This window comes from Eptatretus burgeri, chromosome 11, assembly GCF_056783735.1.
Source record: "Eptatretus burgeri isolate ZD-2024b chromosome 11, Ebu_testis_v1, whole genome shotgun sequence".
Classification (NCBI taxonomy): Eukaryota; Metazoa; Chordata; class Myxini; order Myxiniformes; family Myxinidae; genus Eptatretus; species Eptatretus burgeri.
The window spans coordinates 81,151,190-81,171,048 of record NC_140971.1 but is presented as its reverse complement, the minus strand read 5'-3'; the positions used below and the strand labels follow the sequence as shown (position 1 = coordinate 81,171,048).

At 42.2% G+C, this 19,859-nt stretch overlaps 1 protein-coding gene across 1 annotated transcript in view; it reads left to right on the top strand.

Annotated features, from left to right (window-relative positions):
* LOC147017488 (receptor-type tyrosine-protein phosphatase mu-like) overlaps positions 1-19,859 on the top strand; it is a 513,419-nt gene that overhangs the window by 351,815 nt on the left and 141,745 nt on the right. The window contains exon 17 of the mRNA XM_085847977.1: positions 16,689-16,766. Coding sequence (XP_085704103.1) covers positions 16,689-16,766 — 78 coding nt within the window. The remainder of the gene's footprint in view (positions 1-16,688; positions 16,767-19,859) is intronic.

Below are 19,859 nucleotides of genomic sequence, written 5' to 3'. Positions count from 1 at the left end.
AACCAGTTAAAATGGGTTAAAGCTCCTGGATCTGCGACATCCATACTGAGCTTCTCAAAGCTGGTGGAACTGCTCTACTCGTGTTGTTGCAAAAAAAAAACAAAAAAAAACAAAGCAGCTCTGTGTTCTGCCTGGAACACAGGCATCATCCCAACTGGCTGTAAGAGGGGCCTTCTTGTCCCTCTATGGAAAGGGAAGGGTGATCACAGGACTGCAGCAACTACCGAGGGGTGACGCTGCTCTCAGTGCCGGGAAAGGTCTTTGCTCAGATAATTCTTGAGAGGATTCACCACCATCTGCTTGAGCACCAGCGTACAGAGCGGTCAGGCTTTACACCAAATAGGTCAATGATTGCGTATGTTGAGGACCCGAAGAGTAAGGGTACGGTCAGACGAGAGTTTCGGCAGGGGCTGCTTGCAGCCTATGTTGATCTCTGTAAAGCCTTCAATTCAGTCAATCGGAATGCCCTCTGGAGGATTCTTGGTCTTCGTGGGGTGCCACCAAAACTGATCAATCTGAGGTCTGAACTATACTCTGGTAATGAGAGTGCTGTGAAGTGTGGTGGTACCATCTCTAACTTATTCCCAGTTATTACTGGAGTTTGGCAGGGGTGTGTACTGCCCCCCCCCCCCCACACACACACATACACACATTTTTCCGTGCTTGTATGGACTGGATTCGGGGAGGATTTCAGAGAGATCAAGCTGTGGTGCATCGTTTGGGAATGTCAAGATCTCTGGCCTTGATTTCGCAGATGATGCAGTCATCTTTGCAGAGACTCCAGATATCCTTTTGGGGACCCTCGAGGTGATGAATGAGGAGTTGGAGCCACTGGGATTACGGGCTTCCTGGCTCAAAAACTAAGATCGAGGCTTTCATCGACATCTTGGATGCTGCCATCTTATCTGTACCTGTTTGTGGTGAGGATGTTGAAGTCATGGTGAGATTCACTTATCTTTGCAGTGATAATGTCTTTGCTGGCTGTGAGCCATCAGTCAATAAACATCTGGGTCAGTCCTGGGGAGTCATGGATTCACTGATCATGGGGTGTGGTGCTGCCAGTACCTGTGCAGGAGGACGAAAGTTTGAGTTTTTAGGTCCTTGTTGCTTCCAGTCTTTCCCTACGGATGTGAGGCTTGGAGTCTGACCAGGGATCTGAGACGGCGACTTGATTCCTTTGGTACCAGGTCTCTTCAGAGAATCCTTGGCTATCGCTGGTCGGACTTTGTGTCCAACGAGCGGTTGCTGAGAGAGACTCAAATGAGATTTGTTACCTGCATAGTCTGTGAGCGTCAGCTGCGGCTGTATGGACATGTGGCTCGTTTTCCTGATACTGATCATACACACCAGATTCTTCCAGCAAAGGAACCTCGTAAGTGGGGGAGTCCAAGGAGGAGGCCGACTACATTCCTCCTGGTTGCAGCAGATTGATCAGCATCTTAAGGAGATGGGGATGGCCAGACGGAGGCCCTTGGTGTGCCGGCGGAAAGTGGATGCTGCAACGCACTGATCTGGTGCATGCTCTCATGATTCTCCCTTTCTACCTCACCAACACTTTCTTTCCCAAACTCCTCTACCCCCAAACCCTTCTCTTCTTCTTTCTTGTGAGTGGTTAATGCACTCCTTATGCTAATTATATGTAGCAGTGGAAATACATTCATCTTCTCTATCTTGCCTGCTCCCCTTTTCCTTTCTTGTTTCTTTTATTCTGTTTTTCTGGGTTTTTTAAAATAACTTCTTTCTTTTATAACTTTAATTTTATTTCTAGATTTGCTTCTGTGTATCTTTTTTGTAATCAAAGTCAAGTCTCGCACATAACAGAACAAAAGGAACAGCAGAAGGGGTGGGGGGAGGGGGGTCACACGAACAGCCATGTTGAGGAACAAAATAGAGGGAGACTTGGACAAAGAATCTGTGTAGGGAAGATTGAGGGGTAGGGGAGGATGCATGGGGTGAGCAATATGGATGGAGAAGGAAATTCCCAGGAAAGAAAAACTGGAAATCTAGAAACAGGTGTGTTTGGTGAGAGATAATGGGGTAGAAAATATCATGGATGTGGATGAGAGATTATCTGAGATAGTGGTGAATAGATGTCTTGAAGGACTGAAGGGAAGAATGAAAGTAAAGAGAATGTGGAAATTGGTTCCACAGGTGGGGAAAAATGATGAGCAAATGAGTGGAGGTGAGCAGTGATTCTGGATTTTGGTGGTTTCACAAGAAAGGGGTTGCTGCCAGACCTTGTGTGCCCTGCAGAAACATGGTGGTTGGGGGGGGGGGGGAATGGGCAAGCATAGAAAAAGCAGAGGGTGCAAGACTAGTTTAGGTGTGCTAAGAAAGGACTTTGTATGATGGAGAATGCCCAGTCGGAGACTGACTTTGGAGGTCACCTTGGAGATGTGGTTTGCCCAATAAAGATCATAACTGATAGTGAGACCCAAATGATTGAGTGGCTGTTCTTCTTCAAGAGGATTGCTGAGAAAGTAGATGAGAATGTTTGCCTGGCAGTCCTTTTGGAGAGAGATTTGTCAGGATTGAAATACATATTCCAAGTGTTTGAACAGCTTGTGATTCTGAAGAAAGGGAAGAGGCTGCTGTTTATGCTTATCTAAAGGATGAGTGATTTCACAGCAGAGGATAGAGTCATAAACAGAGAGGTAAAGAGGATTTTCCAGAGAGCCAGAGAGATCGTTTGTGAAGATAAGGAATATGACAAGGCCCAGAACACTGCCTAAGAGCAATCCAGTCTTGACAGGGAGAGGAGATCATAGGATTCTGTTGAGAGCCAGGTGTTGGCTACAAGAGTAGAGGAAATAAGTAAGCCAAGCCTTGTATGAAGTTGGCCTTCAATGCCATAGGCAGAGATTTATGAGAGCAAGGTGGGATGACACTGTATCAAAAGATTGAGATATGTCTGGAGAGACAGTCCTGATCTCATGTCTGACATTGAGGGCCTCCATCCATTGTTGGAGTGGAAGCAATATGTCCAAGGAAGAGTGACCAGGTCTGAATCTGAATCTGAATTGATTATCTGAGATGGGCCCGTTAGAGAAAAGGAAGAATTTGATGTCAACTGCAATGGTGGATTCCATGACCTCACTGATGATTGGAAGTAAGCTGAGGGGATCAGTTTAATAAGGAATCAGATCTGTAGTTAAGGGGATCAGTTTTTCCACCTTGTTTATGTAATACGGTGATGTTGCAGTCTGACTTCCAACTCGATGGAAGATGACCAAGGGCAAATTATAGGGTGAAAAGAGCATAAAGAGCAGCAGGGTAGGTTTTTAGGAGACGATAGCTGACGCCGTCCTGCCCAGAAGCAGAATCAGAATCGGAGTCAAGGATTTGCCAGAAACATATCCACCTTCACAAGTTCAAAAGACACAGAGTCCAGGAGTAGTTGGATGTGACTGAGAAGGATGGGTACTGAGAGCAAGAGGTTGCGGGACACAACATTTGGAAGCAAACACAGAATTTAGGCATTTGGCCTTCTGATGAGTAGAGTTGGCTGTGGTGTCATTTGAAGTGAGGGAAAGGATGGAAGGAGAGCATACTCCAGAGACAAACTTAATAAGTTGCTACCAGGTTTTAGAGTGGGATAAGTATGAAAGTTATTTTGCCACTGAAAGGGTTTTTTCACTGCAACAATGGTGTGTTTCATTGATGACCATTTTGTCATGCTGAAGAAGCCATGATGGCAAAATTGTTTAGATATAGCAAATGAGGCTAATACGAGAGCAGAACAAGGGGGGTAATGCATCAAGAAAGCAAAATAGAGCAAGGGGAAAACAGTAGAATGATAACTAATAGATCGACCACTGCACAAGGAGAGTAATTGCAGAAGAAGAATGCGAACAGGATCTCAGGGTCTAGTGAAGATCATTACTGGAAATGGGACAAACCATGATTTCTGGTGAGTACAAATGTGTGGAGAAGAACTTGTAACAACGGTCTTAGGAAGGAAGTTCCCAAGATGACAATGAAGAGTATGAAGGAATGGAGGTGAGCGTTGAGTTTAGACAAGATGAGGCTAGCTCAGGAAAGGATGTCGAGATGTCGAGGAAAGGTGAGAGGGTATGAAGAGCAAGACCAGAATAGAGCCAATAATACAACTGCAATGTCACCAACATGTCTACAGTGAGCAAGAAGCAAATCCTGAGAGTTTCTTGCAAGATTCCAAGGACAGTGTGAACTTGTGAAAAACTTGTGATCGTGTGAACTTGTGAAACTCTATGAAGCCATTACACGCTGTCCTTTTTGGTCGGTAGATCATGTTAATGCCCGATAACAGATCCTCTTCCCTTATTTTCCTCAATCCTTCTACAATTCCTTCCTTTTCTCCCAATTTTTTCTGCATATGTCTACATTCTAGCAGTGAAAAACTGCAAATGTATTTAGGTTCTTTCTAATTTTGCCAATAAATATAGTTGTGAATTGACACTCAAGAATTGGTACAGCCCTCACAACAAAGCATGTGATGTCACTGTGTCAACCAGAAACGTACGTTTGACTCTCCGTTGGCTTATTATAGGCCAACTGGGTATTGCCAAGTTAGTGCACTTCCATTTGAGCTATCGAGCCTGGCTTCAATTCGCAATGCGACTGCAAGGTGTCTGATATGTGCTTCACATTGCATCACAAAATGCACCCTTCCCTCGGATGGACATTGAGCTGCAAGTCACATTTGTTAGTGTCAGCTGGTGGGGGTTATATAATATCTCTCGGTGTTTCGCAAAGCGTATAGTAGGTGGTTGTCACCAACATCCTTGCAAAATTCAAAATTCATTCCCTGATTTGCAGGGGGCACTGCAGCAGCAGCACAGCCAGACATCATTAATAATGAAACCAGCAGGCCGAATTCACAATTAAATCCCAGTCCGATATGTACTAGCTAAGGACTGCTGATTAAATTATACGTGTACTTTCGGCTACAAAGTATCTCGCTGCATTCATTTCTCTTCACTTTAGCAACTCAGAGGCTGGTTGCTCTCCCAAGAGATCCCCCCCCTCTCCCCACCCCACCATTTCCCACCCATCCACAGCTCTCCTTTAATCACAGCCCACAATACTTCATGAATTACATTGCCTTCACCAAAGAAATGTGTTTGCATGGTTGACAAAAAAGTCCATCCCCAGACATTTGGTCCTGTGAAAATCTACCCCAGCAATGAACTTTTCTTTGACTACCAGTTGTCAAGCGACTATCGATTACACTGGTCAACAATTTTTTACTTTCTGAATGTTGTCTAGATTTCTACAAGTGAATTAGGGTATTCTGGCACTGCTGAATCAGGAAATGGCATCCGTTTCTCTCCATCAGGTCAGGTTTTTGTGCTAAGTTGATTTGAAAAAATCAGATCTTGTGACAAAATCAATTACATTTTTGTGGCATTATCAGCTGATTTTTGTCAACACATATCATCCTAAACATGTTTTTAAGAAAAAAAAATGTTTTGCCAACAACATTTATTGATTACATCATAGAAACATCGATTACTGTCATCTGAATGGTGGGCATTGATAAAGGTAAGTACAAGTAAATTGCATGTTGCGTCACCACTGTTCAAACTTCAGGGCCTGAACTTCCGTTTCTTCGAACTCCTGGAATGTTCAGCGGCAGGGAGGTCTCTCTTCAGATTCCAACAGTAGTCAGCCATCATGACTGCGTCCCAGCGACCCTGATACCTGGTCTCCATCTCCTTCATGTCCTGATGGAATCGCTCCCCCTGCTCGTCACTCATTGAACCCAGGTTCTCAGGAAACGGGTTCATATGTGAAAATAGGTAGTGCATCTTGATGCTCATGTTGCAGCCCAGGTTTCTGAAAGCAGTCAGCATGTTGTTGACAAGTTCTGCGTAGTTTCTGGCCTTATTGTTGCCAAGAAAGTTCTTCACTACCAAAACAAATGTCTTCCACGCTTCCAGTTCCACTTCGTTCATTGAGTTTTTGAACTCTGGATCTCTGATGAGCTGACGGATCTGAGAACCATCAAAGATGCCAGCTTTCAACTTCTCCATGGTCAATCCTGGAAAAGCCTGGCACAAGTAAGTGAAGCAGTCACCATCTTTGTCCAGAGCCTTGGTGAACTGCTTGATTAAGCCGAGCTTGATGTGCAGCGGTGGGAAGAGTATTCTGTCTCTATCCACCAGAGGGTCGTTGATGACGTTCCTTTCTTTGCATGGCACCAATTCCTCCCGCACAGGCCAGTCCTTCTTCGTGTAATGCTGAGCACGGTCCCTACTATCCCACATGCACAGAAAACATGGGTACTTGGTGAAGCCAGACTGTTGTCCCAACAAAAAGTTCACCATCTTCAGGTCAACACAAATAAACCACTTATGCTGATCATAACCAATTTTCTCCAGCACGTACTTCACCGCTTCATACTTCTCCTTCAGTGTAGTCGAGTGAGCGATGGGTACAGAGGCAAACTGGTTGCCGTTGTGTAGCAGAACACATTTCAGTGATCGCTTGCTGCTGTCAATGAACAGTCTCCAATCTTTGGGTTCGTACTGTGGCACTCCAAGCTTGAGCAGAAGCGCATGTCATAAATTGGCGCATGTAGGTATTGTACATTCTTCAGAGTTCGTTATTTCAAGAAATACAACTTTTTTGTATCACATTATTACAAAATCTGCCCCATTAACTTTAGTTTTGATCCACGAACTTTATGCTTTGCCTCACCAATTTTTGGAAGATTTTGAGGTTTTATGACTTCAAACTGATCCCTTTTCGACATAATCACCTAGAACTATCGTACCTGAATACTTCTTGTCATTAAAATAATTATTTCCAATCAAAACAATCATTTGACATGACATTTTACCCCCACCAACTTCTTCTAAAATGCTCCACACATGCGTACATGTGAACAAAAATGTAAAAAACGACATGTGGCCATATCTCAAAAACTTGACCTGATTGAACAAAACTAATGTGAGTTTTGGATTCAGCGCATCAGATTCGTCCTAAATCAGCTTAAAAAATGCAGACAACAAATTTGTTGTTGACCAGTGTTATTATTGCACAAGATTGAGGATCATTTCCTTATGCCATCAAATTTTTCACATTCAACCACTTTGCCCTCTTTGCACTTCGATACAATGTTGTGGTGGGCAAAGTCTCCGCAACCTTCCACTAATGAACTGTACAAGTGACTTGTGAACATCTTGCATCTCCAATGTACAAAGCATCCTGTTACGTTTTTGCTCACGCCCACACATTCCCGGAGTGCTTGATTTCTTTCTTTTTATTTGAAACTCTCCCTTTCATACCAATTTGGGCCCATGTTCTTATCATAGCCTAAAGAAATCTCAAAGCCTTTATCACCACTATTGCTCATTAGTCTGTATTTTTTTATTGCCACAAGAGCTTGCACCAAATGAATTGCCCTTTCATATTTAATCAGCATTGTCTCAAACTTAGATTACCAGCTCTAAAGTTTCTTACTTTGTTTCATGGAGTTTCATCTCATTTTCATACCTGGCCTTTTTTTCCTTTTGTTCTCCATTGCTTCGCTGACACAATTTAATTTTAATTCTCCTCTTGCTGTGTGTTTTGTTTCGACATTTTTTGGTCTTCCCAAATGGGCATGGCTCTTCCATGGTCCTTGATGTTCTGTTAAAAAGAAAATTAGTATTGAAAGATTCTTTTTTTTCTTCTTTTTTTTCGTGTTAATTAGGGTACCAAGCCTTACAGGATGGTACCCTTTTGATTTTCTTCTGTTTGTTATTTATCTCCTTCCGGTTTCACTGGAGGGGACGATAATTTTGATCTCTGAAAAACAGGTGGAACAGACAGACAGACAGACAGACAGAAGGACAGACTTTTTCCCCATACCCTTAAAAACATTCAACTGATACTTGGTCCATGGCTTTATTTTGATAAGTTACAGAGCAAGTTCGAGTTTCAGGGCGTTTCATCAATTTTTCAGAGTTATGCCCTTTTTAAACTGAGAAAAAATCATATATTATACATAGGTCAGTGTTCAGCTGGCCTGACTCCACCCCAATAAAATCATGCTCTGCCATTACAAAAAACAGCACAGATTGGCAGGTCTCTGGCCTCAGGCCATGGCCCAGTGCAATTGGAGTGATCCCAGGTATATAACCACAATGTATTATAATACTGTATATGCGCATAAGCCGTACCGATGTTTTTGCTTAATGTATGTAAATCGGGTTATTTTTAATATGAAAGAGACAAAGCCTCAAAATGAATGAAACATGGTGGGTTATTCTTTTTCATTTTGGTTCCGGTATTGGCTCAAGCATTTGTTAAAAAAACTAATCTTTATCTCCAGTTTGTTATCCTTGTTGTCGTTATTGGTTTCTCGTCTAGAGAATATATCAGTAAATGAAAATTGTTTTTATGCGACATCATCGGTGATGTGGTGTGGCAGCCATGTTGGAAAAAAAAAGAAAAACTTTGGACCTCTGTATCTCCGAAACCATTCCATGGAAAAAATTGAAACTTGACACATGTGAAGTACTCCCTTTGGCAAACAAGTGTGGTTTTTTTATCATGTCAGAGGTAGCTTCGTTATGATGTCATAATTGGATACGTCGAACGCTTTATCCGATCAGTATGAACATTTTTGAGGGTCATCTATGGCTAAATTGTATGAGGTGGCGGGATTGATGACGTCATCAGTCATGTTGTTCAAAAGCTATATTGTTTTTAACATACAAACCTTCAAACATCTTCTTCTCTGAAGCGGCTGAACAGATCGAGGCAAAACTTTACAGGTATGATTGCCTATCCATGAGGAACAAAAAGTTATCCAACGATGACATCATAGGTCACACGGTTTAGCAGCCATATTTGAATTACCCTCAAATCCTTAAAAACTATCTTCTCCGGAACGGCTTGAAATATCGAGGGGATACTTCACGCGCATGTTCCCCAAGTCTTGTAGATCCCAGAGTGTTTACAAATTATTAATAGGTTACATGGTCTGGCAGCCATATTGGATTGAATGAATATCTTTTAAAAAACAATTTCTCTTGCAACGCTTCATCAATCGACATGAAACGTCGCAGTTATGATCTAATAGTCATGGGGAATATATGTTTTATATTTCAACCTGATTGGATGCATGTTCTGGCATCGAGAATTATTTAATATTTTGAATCTGGGTTGAGGGATTTAAATCAAACTTGGTACAAGAATGTATAATGATGTAAGAATGTGGGCAGAGGCATATCTGGCAATGTTGAAGAATGCCCTTCTAGTTCCTTTAATTTTGCCGAATAGACCCAAGCACAGTGCATTAGAGAGTTTCTTCTTCTTCCTTTTTGTTCCAGTATTGGCTCAAGCATGCATTAAACACAAACAATTTTTTTACTTCCCAAACATCCATTGGGACTGGTAGGGGACATGTATTGCAAAGCAATTCTCGCTCTTGTTCCATATTATACTTCCACCGTTTTTGGACGTTTTTTTCTTTTAAATTAATTTTCCCTGCAACTGTTTATCTGATTGACACAAAATTTTCATCATAGGAGCGCCCAGGCCCCCCTAACAAACGGACGCCAACGTTGTCAGACGGAATGAAAACCCGTCATTCTTGTTACAAAAACAGCTAAAATTGATGAAAAAGCGGCCGAAATTGAAACCATCACAGTAATTACGGTCGCAATAGCAGATATAATGGAAACCAACACGTTTCTTCTACACACAAGAACGGTTGTGACGGAAACAAGAACGGACAATCCCGAAATAGATTGGTTGGGAACGGAAGCAAGATTGGTTATTTCCGTCGCGAAACGTCCGAGACCGAAACAAAAGCGGTTCATTCCGGTTACTGTAGTGCGAACAAGATGGCGGATGCAGTAGAATGACCTGTTACGGAATGTAAATTTTTAGTGCTTGTGCCTCGAACATAAATGTAATATAGATAATATATAGTGGGTAGTACCTGATGTAGTTTTAACAATTTATTAAACCGAATTTTGTTGTGATGATAATGTTTGGTTTGCCTGTATTTCGAGCCCCCGAGTGAAGGTTCGCTAGTTGTGTATGCCCAGTTCAACATAGGGGATCGTGTGTGGGATCTTTTTACAGTTTTTACTTCATATTAACTTTCTTATTTTATTGGAATTTGCAATATATTATTACTATCAAATTTTACCTCTTGCAAATAGAAACGATCAATCGTCACTGATCGCTGCAGCACGGGGGCACGAATTTCACGAAATATCAGCCACACATTAAGCCAAGAGGGCACATTTATCGCTGCTTGTAAAATATCCCGTACCACAAACGGGTTTTCATTAATAGACATGATATTTTCAAGGGAGACTACGTTAAAGTTAACTTACCATAACTTCAAGAACTTTTCAATCCGCCATGTTTTCCACGTTATGGAAACCGGAATGAATCGCTTTCACTTTGGTCTCCGCCGTTTCGCGACGGAAATAACCGATGTTGCTTCCATTCCCCACCATTCTATTTCGGGATTGTCCGTTCTTGTGTCCGTCACGACCGTTCTTGTGTGTAGAATAAACATGTTGGTTTCCATTATATCTGCTATTGCGACCGTAATTACTGTGTTGGTTTCAATTTCGGCTGCTTTTTCATCAATTTTAGCCGTTTTTGTAACAAGAATGACGGGTTTTCATTATGTCTGACAATGTTGGCGTCCGTTTGTTAGGGGGGCCTGGGAGCGCCTTCTCATGTATAATTTTTAACAATAATTATGACATCATAGGTCACGTGGTGTTGCATCCATGTTGGAAGAAAGGAAACTTTGTACCTCCTCTTCTCCGAAACCGTGCCTTGGAAAAAATTGAAACTTGGCACATGTCAAGTACTCCCCATGGGGAATAAGTCTTGTTGATGATGACATCATAATTGGATATGTCAAACGCTTTATCCAATCAGTATAAAAGTTATTTTGGGTGATCTAGGGATAAATTGCATTGGAGAATTAAATTGGTGACGTTTTCTTGGACTACCAATTGTCACGTGTCTATTGATTATTATACAACATTGAGGATCATTTTCTTTTACCATCATTTCCTTATGACAATACAGTGTCGATATATTGTTACGGCCCGGGGTTCTGGGTTCTCCACAAGGGGAAGCACTCAAGCTCTTCTTGAATGTCAGGTCCTGAGGCCACCAGCCACGGATATCTCCACAGCCTGTCGGGTTGCTAGTCATTTATGAATGCCGATTGGTACCGCCAATCCTGGCAGGGTTCTCACTACTTCATGTGTTACCTTTCCATTGGATTGGCCGGATCAAGGGGGGCTCGAGCCCTCGATACGTACTTGTCTTAGCTTACCTGATCAGGTGCAGCTGAGCGGAGCTGCCCAGTACCCACCGGCTAACGTGTAGAGCAAATCGGTGGAGTATAACTTTTGCTACTAACAATACATGCGGACTATGCTGGACCGATGGAGAAGAAATAGACAACTGATACAGATTTGAAAGAACAACTAACAATCTGTTTATTTACACTCACAAGCAAGCAATGGTGAAATGTACGTTATTTACAGGCAAAAGTTAAAAGGCAGAGAAGTGCAGACGTAACCATAACACGTATTCTTCGGCCTTCTTATTGAGACAAAAGATATATGGCCATCATTCAATCCAGGAAGAAGTGACAAGAAGAACTGACAGAAAAGAAAAGAATAGAGTGTGGGAGTGTCCTTCCCTCACCTCACAAAATCCAATGGGACTGTGCCAGTCCAAACACCTCTGAGGCATCCTGACCCAGAAGGCAAATCCTCTCTGGTGTCCCAGATATGCTAACGGTACACCACTCCATTTCTGCTGTGCACCTGGGACAAGCTTTCTTATTGCTTTCCTCCACACTCTGGACTCCTTGCTCTCTCCTCCACACTCTGGGCCTCTTCATTCTCTCATAAGCACTCAGAGCTCCTTTCTGCTCCTCATAGGACTAGCTTTTAGGAGACTCTGTCCTGTACACATTCTGGGCTCCTTTCTCCTCCTTGCAGGACAAGCTTTGAGGCGACTCTGTCCTGTATACACTCTGGCCTCCTTTCTCATATACACACCAGGGACAACACCAGAAAACGAATGTCATTGTCATTACTGATCAATAAGGGTCTTAAGCCTGGTGTTGGCTGAGTGGTTAGGGTGGTGGCTTATAATCCCAGGGTCCTGAGTTCAAGCCCAAAAGCGTTGAATTAACACCAGGGGGTTGACTCAGCCTGTCATTCTTCTGAGGTCGGCGAAATGAGTACCTGTGTGTACTGGTGGAGGGACACAACATCAGCGACACAGTCGCGCTTCCAAGAGATGATAGCTACCCCGGCAACTAAGCTGCCATGCGTAAGAAGAAGATGACTAAAGGTCTTTGTCTGAGTAATTCGGGGGATCTCTCAACATTATGAAAAAAACCTGTTATTATTTGCTTTTAGCAATGTGTGTCAAGCAAGTCGCTGAGGCAGGCGCCACCTTGCTTCGGTGAAACGTCTGATCCGGCTACGCGATGTGTTGGTACTACCTCACACCCGACGCCCAAATTGCGGTTCGGCAATGGACCTGGGTTCCTATCCTTATGGGCACCAATCATCCCGAACCCACTCCGTGTGGACTAAGCTGTTTGCATAATTGCCAACATTGAGAGAAGAAAAATCAGGATGACGGAAAGTATCTGCGGTGCGAGGGAGTGAACCGACCAAGGGGGTGTGGAGTTCTGGGAGGTTGGGGGTCTCGGAGGTGAGTGGGGTGTTCCCAACGTCCCCCACTTCCCCAAGTGTGGAAATTTTGTTATCTAATTTGAATTGAGATTTGGTACTTTCATTGTGTAAAATGAACGAAGGTTACCAATATGAACCGAAAATGTTCTGTGATATCTTTGCTGTTGAGAAGGGGGTTTTTTCAGGCAACGCAAGAATAAAAAACTTCCTTTTGTTTCTTTTTCTATTGTGTTATTTTTTAACCACAGGCTTTTACAAGGAATTAAGGCACATGAGGATGCCATTTGGCCCATCATGCCTGCGCCACACCAATACCAGATTTAATCAATCCATCGATACTCCTTCCCTTCATGTGCAGCCTTTTCGCTGTTACACTGGTACTCATTTTGCCAACCTCGGAAGGATGACCGGTTGAGTCAACCCCCTGGTGTTAATTCAACGCTTTTGGGCTTGAACTTAGGACCCAAGGATCCCAACCCACCACCCTAACTGCTAAGCCAACACCAGGTTTCAATCTGGCTTCCAGCTAATATACATATAATTGTGGAATTAAGAGATAATCATAATAAGAATAATATTATTATTTTACTTTCAAGGATCTTCAACACAGGAGGAGGCAGGCCCTTTGGCCCATCAAAGCCTGTGCTATTATTACCAAGTTATAGTTGTTTGTCCATGCTCTATCCTTTTGAATACGGAGCACCAAGCAAGGAAGCAGCACATACTATTTTTCAAGTCTTTGACATGACTCAGACAGGGTTCAAACTACCAATCTCCCAGACTAAGAGCAGATTCTCGAACCATTACACCACCAAGACGAGTCAGCCGTTGTTTTTTTTTTGTAATAATGTTGTGTTTTTTTTTCCTCGATAGGCCAATAATACTACATCACAGTATCAACAAGCTAGCATCTTTTTAGCATAACCTACCATTAAATAACATCCTGTTAGCAATATTTTTTTTCCTTACCAGCTATGCAAAGCCTGGACTAACTAAAGGTTGCTTTGTTATTTATGTTGGTCTGTTTGGCATTCTCAACAGAGCACCAAGCTCATGATGATGAGGTCCCAGTTTCAAATCCCATATACCCATAATTTTGCCCAGTGGGCTCTTAATGCCTTTGTAACTCATATGAAAGGACCGCTGATATACTTATGTGGTATGTGATATCTGTGCTCTCCATGTGATGTTTATGCTCTGCATGTGATTATATATACATGCCTCTCCAATACTGTGACCAAAAAATTATAAACAGATAGTGCTATATTCTTTATCTTTTTCATTCTTCTCTTGCACCTTTACAAATCGTACTTCCTTAATTATGACATTGATAACAGTAATGGAACTTTTTATTTTTAATTGTTGCGAAACCACTGCGTCTGTTCATGCAATCATAGTTCACAAATGGCTTTTACAAGGTTAGATAATTTTGATGGTATTTATCTGTGAGTTACCTTTCTTCATTTGATTTTATCTTCTCACTTTATATACTCCTCCTTTTGTGTTTTTTTCTCTCTTTTTGATACAAAACGTCTATTTATGATCGCAAGTTTAACTAGAACGACACTCAATAGTCTTTCCCTTCGTGTTTATTCTGAACAAAAATACCATCGCTAACTGTACACGCGACTATTATCACCCACTGCTACTGTTGCCCAGAAACGCGAGTCATCCAGGCAACTTACGTCACATAGTTTCTTGGCATGGGTTATGACGTCATAAGTTTAATTCTTCACTCACATCAGGCCATAGATCAGACATATGAAGTTTCAGATTTTTCGGATAAGTATTTCAATTCAAGCAATTATGACTGGAACACCACTTCTCCGATAATGTCATCGTTATCATCCTACAATGGGTAGTTGATGACGTATGCCAAGTTTCAGTTTTTTCATTGAGCGATTTCAGAGAAAATGATGTCCAATTTTTTTCCTTTAATCCAGTATGGCTGCCATAGCATTTGATCTATGACGTCAGAGTTATCAATAAAATATTCTCCATGTGAAGTCCTTTGGACAAGCAATTACAAAGAAAAACAAACACACAAACGGACCCAAATGCAAATAGCCTCTCCAGAGGAGAGGGTTAAAATTAAGCAAAAATATAGACAGAACACCGTCAGACAAACACACAGACAAACACAAAGACAGACAGACAGGGGCATTGCAATAGTCTTGCATCCCCTTCAGAGCGAGACTAATTATAAAAGCAAATTCTCTCAGCAAATTGTACTCGGTAAATACGTTTAAAACACTGATGTAGTTTGCAAAACCTGCCTTCACACCTACACAGAAAAAAAGAGATATTAAATTAAACTAGCCGAAACCCCGTCACAGACGGATTCCGTTCCATGAGCCCAATATGACAACCAGTGGCGGCTCTCGTAACAGCTGGATCCCAGTCGATGTACTCCATGGCCTTACCTAATGAGGCCTACAAAACGTCCTTGTGCACGACATTTTTGGTGTACACTACTCCTTGTGAAGAAGTCCCCTGATTTATGCACGTGTCTACTTTGACGTACACCGTGTCAAAACTTCTCAGGTCACAGTACCGAGAAAAACGTGACGCGACCGCAAGGAGGAGCACAAAATTGGTCTTTCAGTATTAATATATAGATGCTTCAGAGTTGAAAGTTGACTATTGGCACTATGTGCGATGCACTCTTACAGGTACGAAGTTTCTTTCAGTCCAGGTCACAGTACCGAGAAAAACGTGACGCGACCACGAGGAGGAGCACAAAATTGGTCCTTCAGTATTAATATATAGATAATGACAAGCGGAGCATTACAAGAAGTAAAAGATAAATGGTGAGTGAGATGAGACAGTATTAAACATACAAAAACAAAATCTTTGAACACAAGCAGCAATTAATTTCACCAAATATCCATGTAATTGACTCTACACATGTGTTCTGCAGAGATAGTGTAGAGATTGTTTAGTTACCTTTGAGCTTTCTAGTCTGGGTTCAAATTCCCGACCGGACTATAAAACTGTTGGTTTGTTGCTTCGCAAGGCAGGGTGACAAATCGCAAGGTGTGCGTCCCTCGGATTGACCTTAAGCCGGGTGTCCCATCTGCCGAGCATTGGTTAGTGGACATGAAAGATACCAATTTGTCTTTCCTCGAATAGTACGCAAGTTGTTTCCAATAAATTATTGCTCAAATCAGCTCCGGTCGAACATCAGGCCTGTCCAGCTGGTTTGTGACAGACTCGGAACAATCCGCCTCTAATGGACAACCGCACACAAGCAGCTGGGATTAATTGTGGCCGCCAAGGAATTAATGAGTAACAGAATCACTCTGCATGCACACATATTATTCTATCCACTCAGACTATGAAAATACCCAAGTCATTACCTCCTCCACCAAAGGTGGATGGAGGTTATGTATCCACCCTTGTTTGTCTGTGAGCAGGATATCTCAAAAAAAGTTCTGCACCTATTTGAATGACATTTGGTGGACAGGCTGGACGTGTGACAAGGAGGAATTGATTTAATTTTGGTGACGATCCGGATCCGGACACTAAAACATTTTTCAGTGATTCTTCACAATTGAGAGATCAGGCCAAAAACCATAAAGAGCACGATATCTCAAGTCGTGAGTGGATTATGCCAAAACTAGATGGATGGTTGGGTCGGTGACAAGAACAAGCGATTCGATTTTCGGTAAGGTCCAGATGCAGATCCAGCCTTATCGGTGGGATACATAGCATAAACTGTTCAGCCTTACGGAGGTATGTGCTCTACCGAGTGCCATTCTTGTTTCTGATTTTCTTCTTTCTTTTACTGCTTATTGATATCCACCTTTGCGTGGACACAACTTTAATTCCTACCAATCTGTACAATTTATTTTTGCTTTTTTTCATAGCTGTTTATTGCCTCAATCAGTCATTACTTAAATCACTCCTCATATGTCGCATTTTGACTCGATCACTTGAACAATTCAGTGCCGTACATCCTTTTTGATTGGTCGATGGAACATGGCTTTGACTCTTTTGCCCTCTGCTTCTCCGCAGCCTACTGCTCCTCACCAACGAACACAATCCAGACACACAGCACGCTCCGCAGACCCAACCAACCGTATTTCATTCAAGGTGAGCAAAAAGAGATACTGGCCACACGCACTCCAAGAATCCCTATCATGGCCACCGACGCATCCATTATTTTGGTGTCTATTGTTCGCATCTCCACCATGCTTAACCAGCCTGTGCTGTCTGTGTCTCTCTTGTTATCATCACCCATGCACCAATTCAAGATGACTTGTTCTCACCTGGTGACAACTTGAGTGATCCCTGTTTTGCACCCCCTCCCCTTGTCACGGCACGTATGCCTTCCTGGCATGCATTACCCGTATCCTACATTTTTACACCATGGAGCTTTGGATGGCCGTATATTTTGCATTAACGGCTCACACTTCATTGCCTTTGGTTGCTGTGAGCCTTCATGGCTTTCTCAATCACATCTTTTATACTCAGCCCGTCGTTTTCCACTCCAAAGAACAAGCTTCAGTACCTTTGAAAATTCCTTCTCTCTCGAATGTATTAATCATTTATTTGTGGCACTATTGTTGCATCATTCAGAAACCTGGTGACAGGCATACGTTACAGGTATTCCAAAGTCCAAAGAGTATTTTTTCACTGCAATCATGACATTCTCAAGCTGTATGTGTGCAAGAAAGAGTTGTAGGTCAGATCATCGACATTTTGGGCATTTCGTGTTTGAGTCCATCTCAGTGTATTTCGTCACGCAAGCTTCTGCAGCTGAATCGAAATCAAAATGAACAAAGAAATCAATGTTACTGCTCAGGCTCTCGAATGAGTTCAGATTCAGCTCACATGAAAATTAATGGCAGTAGCGATGGCCTCACTTGCAACAATTTGCAGCGGCTTTTAACCAAAGTCTCCCAACAGACTCTGACTACTTGTTGCCAAAAGTTTGTCTTTAACATCTCAAAAAGCACTACCCGGTAAACATTAATGATTTGTTTTCGTTTCACAACCTATCACTCCTGTTTGTCGTCTCGTTAAAAAACACCCCAATTACTGTCTTTAGTGCATATAATCTATAAGCTAGCCCACAGAATGACTTCAAATCTCCAATACCAACCCTTGGTGCTGTATAATTGGCTGGAAGCTTTTGCATTAAGTTCCAGAATTCACCAAAAGTTTATTTTTTTACCCTTAAAGTGGTATACCCTCAAGAAATGACATGCCATAAGCAAAGACTATAAACAGCTATCGACACAATTAAATTCCTCCCAATATACATACACTGTAACACACGTTTAATACCTATCGAATTGCAAACATAACTTTAGAAATATGTCACAAATGAGTGCCCTTAGATTCTTAACCAGGAAGACATGAAGATGTATTCTGTATGATGCAATATTAGCCAACCATTCATGGTAGTCTTATCACAATCCTTTGGGCCTTCTCCAACAACTGTAAGGTTATTACAATAACTACCCTTTTAGAGGTAAAGGGTATGGTGAGAGGAAGAGTATCGTCGTGGCTGATGAAGGCCCAAAGGATTGTGATGACGTGTTCACTGGGATTCAATTATGAATTGAGCCTGCTGGTTGCATTATCACCAAGGTGCTGCGATGCAGCTGATTCAGTGCCTCTGTAGATTAGAGGAACAATTGAGAATTTTTCAGACAATGGCCTACTCATTTCAAGGGGTATCATGAGATTGTCAATGTCTACAAGATCATTCTGGCAGATGCGAAACCCAGCTTAAAACACACCGCCACTCTGATGGGTGGCGCACTCATTCATCCAAGCCCTGCCTGTGAATCACCAGAATGACAGTTTATTGTGAAGTTAGGAATCAAACACAGACTGAAGGTGACAATGCGACCTCTGAGCTATGTTGTCCGCCCAATCGTTTTTCTGAAGCAACAAAGATATACCATATGTTAATGGTGGAATTTTTTTTTTAATGGCATGAAAGTACTGTACTGAATCTTTGTACACCTTGATGGCAAGAGGATCATAAGAGTGAGTTTACAGGTAACACGTTTGAGATGTTTGTGAAGCTTGTTGTGAAACAACAAGGACATGAGAAAATTGAGTAATGACGCACTTAACTATCTATCTTGACAAGTGCCAGAATGTGAAAATATAGTGGACGGATTATTTATCAAACATAGTCATAAACTGCCTATTCAGAACACTGAGAATTGTGAGGCCTTTTAAGCGTGAAAACTATGGTAGTTACATTTGCAATTGAACAACAACATTGCTGCAATTGTGAAGAAAAGTGGTTACATTGGCCCGGCGGGATGGCCTGGAAGTATGCACACTCGCCTTTCAGCCATACAGCTTGGGTTTGCATCTCAATCCAGCTATATACTGTCATCCTGGTGTTTCGCAGGCAGGGTGATTCATCAATATGTGTGCCATCCCCTCGGATGGACATTAAATGGGTGTCCCATCTGCTGGCATTAGTTGGTGGACGTTATAGATCACACTATGTTTTTCGCGAAGAGTAGGTGAGCTATCACCGGCACTATGGCCAAAAAATTGCACATTGCTGCCCTAACCTCACACCCCCACCCCCCCCCCCCATCACAAGGAAACAAAGTACAAATACAAAAAGGTCAACTCTTTAAGGGGATTGCTATGCCCCTAACCTGGGCAAGACTAGTAGTAGTCCTAGTAGTAGTAGTAGTAGTAGTAGTAGTAGTAGTAGTAGTAGTAGTAGTAGTAGTGGTGGTGGTAGTAATCGTTACATTGGAAGAAACCATGCATTTCCAATAATACAATCAGCATGAGGCAAAGGAACCTTCTAACTCGGTAATGGAGAGTGTGTTCTGGTGAGTTTGTTGCTATTTGATTTGATTTTCTTTATTTCTTTTTTTCCTCTTGACACTTGTGTCAAGCAAAGGGTCGTCTACATAATAAATACGTAAAAAATTTAAACGTTTTGACCCAGTCATCCCATATACCCCCATACATCCCTGCTCCCTCCTCTCTCCTATTCCTCCCCAATATTTTCCTCCTTTTTTCCTCCTTCCTCCTCAACTCCCTAATCCTCCTCATTTATCTTTATTATCTTGTTTGTTTTTCTCAATGTATGCCTATCATAGCTTAAGGCCCAGAGTCACACCTTGACGTTTTAGCCAGGAATGGCAACGTATAAAAATGCACGTAAAACGTTGGTGTACGCTGAAGTTTTGAGGT